The 7,208-nt window shown below is 42.0% G+C and overlaps 2 protein-coding genes across 2 annotated transcripts; both read right to left on the bottom strand.

Moving 5' to 3' along the window:
- Positions 1 to 528: 528 nt before the first annotated feature.
- Positions 529 to 879, bottom strand: LOC122128184 (histone H2A-Bbd type 1-like). Its single transcript, XM_042702467.1, has one exon. It carries the CDS (start codon positions 877 to 879, stop codon positions 529 to 531), a length of 351 nt encoding a protein of 116 aa, XP_042558401.1.
- Positions 880 to 3,228: 2,349 nt separating this feature from the next.
- Positions 3,229 to 3,582, bottom strand: LOC122128140 (huntingtin-interacting protein M). Its single transcript, XM_042702435.1, has one exon. The coding sequence runs from the start codon at positions 3,580 to 3,582 to the stop codon at positions 3,229 to 3,231; it is 354 nt and encodes a 117-aa protein (XP_042558369.1).
- Positions 3,583 to 7,208: the final 3,626 nt, after the last annotated feature.

The following is a 7,208-nucleotide window of genomic DNA, read 5'->3' as shown; positions in this document are numbered from 1 at the left end:
ACCCTGTGTGCTGGTTTAAGAATCACGTGTACTTGATTTTTGTATTTGTAGTTTCACCATCACTCGAGTCTTCATGCCCATAGTGTGCCACCTTCTCCCCCAACACCCACGTCCATTTTCATTAAGTCTTCTCCACCCCTGTCAGGGTTGTTGGCATCTCCCTAGTTACCCAAATGCCCGGGAGTCTCTAGCCACTTTCCTCATCTCCTGAGGCCTTTCTTCCTCAAAGCCCAGGAAGACCTTTTCTGTCCTCTTCCTCGGCCACCTCCTCCAACCAGGACCACTGCCCACACAGCACCCCCCCCCATGAAAACTAGTCCCCTTTGCTGACCACAGCTTCCAATCCTCAACCCTCAATGGGGTAGCTCCTCCAGATGCCTATGGACCCCTCCCACTCAAAAGGACGAACTGAGGATTCAGAAACACTGGCATTGATTTAAACACTTTAATAAGCGTCAATGATGGGCTCCCCCCTCTATCCACACTTCAGAGGACCAATGAGGCTGTTGAAGTCCTGGCGATGCACCATTACTTCTTCGGTTTAGGCATCTCAACATTTAGAGTTTTCATTGTATCTTGAAAGAAGAGTCTCAGGTGTTTCTTTCTTTGAATTACCTTCTTCACATGCTCTGGGCGAATGTATTTCTTGCCATTGTTGCGGGCTTCTTTGCCAGCCAGGTCTAGGATGTTGGAGACCAGATACTCGAGGACGCCAGCCAGGAAAACAGGAGTTGAGGAGGTCAGACGCCGGGCGTAGTTACCCTTACGCAGGAACCGGTCCATACGGCTAACAGGAAACAGGAGCTCTGCTCTTGCAGAGCGAGACACTGGATGTTTCTTAGGCTTGAGGGCATTCACGCTTTGCTTCTTCTTTGCCATGTTGCTTAGTAAGTGTTCTGGTTAGCTCAGCTTGATTTTGCTTCTGGCCTAGGCCTCTTGATGCCCCCGCTTTTATACCTGCACCCCCACATTTCACCCAAGCACCTTCTTTGTGACAAGCTACACTTTGTGATGTCATCGGGGACCACTGAGCCACTGATCAAGCTTCAGTATGGAAATGGCCATGATAGGAGGCTGACCACCTTATTGACTTGTTCCTCGTTTGTTGAGGAAATTCTATGTCTAATACGCTTTAACATTCTAGCAAAAATTTGTGTTTCAATTAAAACATTGCCTTCTCACTAACATACTACTTTAGGTACCATTATTCTAGCTATATTTCTTCTTTGGACTCTCACATCACTTTACTTTCTAATAGACATGTACTTTGTCAAACTGACCATAATTCCTATTCTGTTGAAGGTTCACACAATGTGCTACACTCTCACTCACACTCATTGCCATCATTTTCTGACCTAAGACCTCGTCTACTCTAAATAAATTCTTCTCTACCATGAATAAAACCTTGCTCACCATAGTCATGGTGGTTAGGTTCTTCACAGTTACCAGCATCATGCTGGGAAATTTAATGTGCCTAAGAGGCCTTCAGCCAACTTTGTGGACTCACTCCCAAGGCCTGCCTTTCCAAAAACCCATGAAGGTATAACAGAAACAGATACTGAACTATGCTTACAATTGTAGCTTTAGCTTAATTATTAACAACTAGTTTTAGTGACAAATTTTTATATATAAGCCAGGCAATGATGGCTCAAGCCTATAATTCTAGCTACTCAACAGACTTACATCTGAGGATCTCAGTCTGAAGCCAGCCTGAGCAGACAATTCTGAGAGCCTTTTCTCTTTAAACCACCAAAAAGCCAGAAGTGGAGCTGTGGCTCAAGTGGTAGAACACTAGCCTTGTGTGAAAAAGCTAAGGGACAGATGGGCACTGATGGCTTATACCTGTAATCCTACCTACTCAGGAGGCTGAGAGGTGAGGATTGAGGTTTGAAGTCAGTCCAGGCAGGAAAGTCTGTGAGACTGTTATCTTGAATTAATCACCAAAAAAGCCAGAAGTGGCCACAGAGGCTCAAGTGGTAGAACACTAACCTTGAGCATAAAGTAGTAGAGTCCAGCTGGCTTTGAACTCTCAAGCCTGGGCTGGCTTTGAACTGCTCTCCTGAGTAGCTAGGGTTACAGGTGTGAGCCACTGGTGCCTGGCTTAGGAATATACTCCTAAAATAATGTGTAGTCCTCATTTTGCCTGGAAAAATAAACCAAAACCCTGCTCGTGTTTGTAAATTGGCGTTAAATTCAGGGGCTCAAATTTCTGGTATTAAGGTCACTTTCTCTGCTCTCTATCCCAGCCACTTCTCAAGGCCTTTGTTTCCCAGAGCCTTGAGGACACTTTTTCTTTTTCTTTTTTTTTTTTTGCGGGGGAGGGGGGGTCCGGCCGTGGGGCCTGAATTCTGGGCCTGGGCGCTGTCCCTCAGCTCTTCAGCTCAAGGCTAGCACTCTACAACTTGAGCCACAGTGCCACTTCAAGCTTTTTTCTTTTTTGCTTATGTGGTGCTGAGGAATCGAACTCAGGGCCTCATGCATGCAAGGCAAGCACTCTACCACTGAGCCACCTTCCCAGCCTGAGGACACTTTTTCTGTCCTTTTCTCTAGTCACTTCCTAAGACCTTCCTTCCCAGAGGTGATGCATTTTCTGTCTTCTTCCCGGGCCACTTCCCAAGGTATCCTTTTCCCAGAGTCCATCCAGAGGTGCTACATTTTCTCTCTTCTTCCCCAGCCACTTCCCAAGGTATCTTTTTTTTTTTTTGCCCAGAGCCCATTCAGAGGTGACACATTTTCTGTCTTCTTCCCCAGCCACCTCCCAAGGTATCCCTTTCCCAGAGTGCGAAGTACACATTTTCTGTCTTCTTCCCCAGCCATTTCCCAAGGCCTTCCTTCCCAGGGGTGACAGCACATTTTCTATCTTCTTCCCCAGCCACTTCCCAAGGTATCTCTTTCCCAGAGCCCATGAGGACATCTTTTCTGTCCTCTTTCCCCAGCCTCCTCCTCACACTAGGGCTACTGCCCTAGGCCTCCCCAATGGAAACCGCACCAGTGAAATCACTGACTCAAAAGCACCATGCTAACCAAAGCTTCACTTCCAACCCTCCTTCCAGTTACCTCAATGCCACTTCCAACTCAAAACATCAAACTAAGAGTCAAAACGACCGACATTCTTTTAAGCAGTTTAATATCATTTGTTGATGATAAGCATAGGGCCTCCTCTGCTATAAGACAATTGTCTTTAGCTGACTCCATGAGGATTCCCACCAGGCTCTGTAACCCAGGATTTCAGCCACTTCTTCTGGGTCCAGGTATGTTGTCAAACAGAGAGAACGATGTATCTTTGAAGATATCAGGGCGTTCATTGTTGTCACCATCTCCCCCACCATTCTGTACATTCATGTCCATTCTGATGCTATTGCTGGCCTCAGAGCCTACTAGTTCCAGGATGTAGTCAGTAACGTAGTCGAGCATGGCAAGGAGGAAATCTGAGGTGGTGGAACCAATGCACGGCATGTATTGTTCCTCCTGCAGAATGTCATAGATGTAGTTCACAGGTAACTGGATATCAGACCTTGAAGATGAATCTTGAGGGCGACTGCCATCTTTGGGAGAATTCTCTTGGCTCTTGTTCTCTGACATGATGGCTTCTGGGTTTTACTCTGGTCTGCTTTGCCTGATTTGTCAGCTGGACTGGTTACCTGAAGTTGGCAGCACCCAGGCCCTACCAGCTGCTTTTGTGACATCTTACACATTATGCTGTCATTGGTGTCCATGGAACTGTAGTTAGGCCTTAGCCTAACAATGTATGCCATGGCAACCTGGTAACAGGATCCTGATTTCGAGAAAACTTTAACTTTATACTTGAATTAACATTGTAAAACTAAATGTTCCATTTGAAAACTGCCCTGATTTTCACATCTACAGGTTATTCAGTCTTGTGCTTTCTTTTGAAGTCCTTCATATCATTTTGTTAGTTGCAGGTTACCGATTGCAAACAGTAGAGGTATGGTTATTCCCAACTTGTATTGAATTTTAACTTCATTTTACTCATTTAAATATACCTGATTTATATTTGTGTGTGTGTGTGTGTGTGTGTGTGTGTGTGTGTGTGTGTGTTGGTACTGAGGTTTAAACTCAGGGCCTAGGCACTGTCTCTTATCTTTCTCTACTCAAAGCTGGTGCTCTACCACTTGAGCCATGTTTCCACTTATGGTGTTTTCTGGTTAATTGGAGAAAATACTCTTGGTTTTGTCTCTCTAGGATTACATTGAACTAAAGTCCTCAGATCTAAGTTTTTTCTTTCTTTTTTTATGTACGTTTTTTATTGTAAAAATGCTGTACAAAGGGGTTACAGTTACATGAGCAAGGTAATGAGTACATTTCCTATTGAGCATTGTTGCCTCCTCCTTTGTCTTCCCCCTTCCATCCCTTCCCTCCCACCTTTACAACTATACCCCCCACCTAAGTTGTAAAGTTCATTTTCAGCATAGTTTTTTTATTGTGAAAATACTGTAAAGAGGGGTTACAATTACATGGGCAAGATAATGAGTACATTTCTTATCAAGCATTGTAGCCTCCTCCTTTGTTTCCCCTTCCCATCCCTTCTCTTCTTCCCATGGGTCAACCTGTATCTCTATTTAAGCATTTTGTTTTTTCCTTTCCCCTCCCCAAATGAGAGAAGTGTATATACAAGATGGAGGGCAACAACATCAAATACAGTGAAATCAGGGGGGAGAAACATACAAAGAAACAAAGAAATCACATGGTACATTCTAAATAACTTAGAAACAATAGCAAGAAAGAAAAAAGGTATTTGTGTCCCTATCTTGGGGTTCATTTTGCTTAACATCATCTTATATGGTCATATGTACACAGCTTTTGGCCTTTTCTGCTTGTCTTACACATGTACTAGTTATTGTAAATAAGGGAAACCATGGGACCTAGAATTGAGCCTGGCTTACTTCACTTAATATAATTTTTTCCAAGTATTTCCATTTCCTAACAAATAGGGCAACATCATTCTTTCTGATGGAGGCATAGAATTCCAGTGTGTATATATGTGTATGTGTGTGTGTGTGTGTGTGTGCGTGTGTGTGTGTGTGTGTGTGTGTGTGTGTGTGTGTATCACATTTTCTTGATCCATTCATCTACTGAGGGGCATCTGGGTTGGTTCCATATCTTAGCTATAGTAAATAATGCTACAATAAACATAGTTGTGCTGGTAGCCTTAGTGTGGCCTTGTTTGTGATTGTTTGGGTAAATGCCCAAAAGTGGGATTGTTGGGTCATAGGGGAGCTCTATGTGGAGTCTTTTGAGGAACCTCCATAATGCTTTCCAAAGTGGTTGAACAAGTTTACACTCCCACCAACAATGCAGTAAGGTTCCCTTCTGTCCACATCCCCTCCAGCATCTGTTGTTATTAGATTTCTTGATTATAGCCATTCTAATTGGGGTGAGGTGGAATCTCAATGGTGTTTTGATTTACATTTCTTTTATGACTAGAGCGGTTGAGCATTTCTTCATGTATCTATTGGCCATTCTTATTTCCTCTTTAGAGAAGTTTCTCTTTAAGTCTTTTTTAAATTAGTTTTTTATTATGAAAATAATGTACAGAGGGGTTACAGTTACATGAGCAAGGTAATGAGTACATTTCTTATCAAGCATTGTTGCCTCCTCCTTTGTTTTTCCCCTACCATCCCTTCTCTCCCACTTCCACAAATACACTCCCCCCCACCTTCCCTACCCCCTCCCACCTAAATTGTAAAGCTCATTGTTCAACAGTGTCTTGTACATTTCATTGTTACAATGGGTCAAACTGTATCCTTATTTTCTCTTTAAGTCCTTAGCCCACTTATTTAACGGGCAGTAGATCTAAATTTCTTGAGTAACAAGGATTATAAGCATTAGCCAGCAGCTTGTCTAATACAGCTGATTCATAAACTTGGATTTATTCTGGATAGTTAAAAAATAAGTCATAACATCTTTCTCATTTAACACGTTCATCCAATATCTGCATGAGTGTTTATGCTGTTTGCCTGTAATCCTAGGTACTCAAGTGGCTGAGAATAGAAGAAACATGGCTTAAGGCTAGCTGAAGCAGAAAATAGTCCATGAGAACCTATCTCAAAAATAACAAGCAAAAGCTGGGTGTAGATGGCTCAAGCCTATAATCCTAGCTACTCAGGATGTTGAGATGTGAAGATCACAGTTCAAAACCAGCTGAGGCAGGAAAATTCATGAGACTGTTTTCTCCAATTAGCCTTCAAAAAGCTGGAAGTGGTGCTCTGGTTTAAGTGGTAGAGTACTAGTGTTGAGCAAGAATGTTTAGGGACTGTATCCAGGGATCTGAGTTCAAGCCCCAGAAATGACACACACACCCACACAAATCAAAGAAATATCTTTCTTTAGTCTCACTGTGTAAATGTTTAGAGTCCTGTTTAATTTATCATGGCCAAGTGTAATTTTTTTGTCTTTTACGACCCATTGGGTTTACTTGTAGATTTATAGGCACATTCTATTATAAATGAGGGAAACTATGCAACATATTTCTTTGGGTCTGGCTTACTTTGCTTAATAAAAGTTTTTCAAAGATATTCTTAGAAGAGAATTACAAGGGCTCAATAGCTATGTGCATATGATCATATAAAATGATGCTTATTGAAATGATCTCCAAGAAATGAAAACAAGAGGATTTTTATTTTGCTTTTTGTGGGCTTATTTTGTTTCCCCCCCTTTCATTGCTGTTTTTGACCTCTGTACCTTTTGTCTTGTATATAAGTTTATCTAATTTGAGGAGTGGAAGGGGAAGCACAGAAATGGTGGGATAAAGGATGAGTTAATTCATAAAGGATGAGTTAATTCAGCAATGATACTCACTAGAAACTATGTTGAAAATGAACTATACAACTTGTGGGGGAGAGGGTTGGGAGGGAAAAAACTAGAAGAAAAGTAGGGAAGAGGTGACACTGTTCAAAAGGAAATGTACTCAATATCTAACTTGTCTAATTATAAGTCTTCTGTACATCACCTTTACAATAAAAAATATTTTAAAAAATCAAAGAACTAGAAGTGTGGTTCAAGTGGTAGGGTACCAGCCTAGCAAATATGAGGCCCTGAGTTTAAAAACACTGATCCCCCAAAAAGAGAAAAAAATATTAACTTTCACAATTAAAACTGAGATACTCAATATATTATCAAACTTACATAGACATTGTTAATAAAAAAGCACACCCTTAAGCCAGGTCTGTGGCTCATGCCTGTAATCC

Source organism: Dipodomys spectabilis, unplaced genomic scaffold (assembly GCF_019054845.1).
Source record: "Dipodomys spectabilis isolate Male_0828 unplaced genomic scaffold, ASM1905484v1 ptg000324l, whole genome shotgun sequence".
NCBI classification, from domain to species: domain Eukaryota; kingdom Metazoa; phylum Chordata; class Mammalia; order Rodentia; family Heteromyidae; genus Dipodomys; species Dipodomys spectabilis.
Note: the sequence above shows the minus strand (reverse complement) of the source record. Positions and strands in the feature narration are given on the sequence as shown.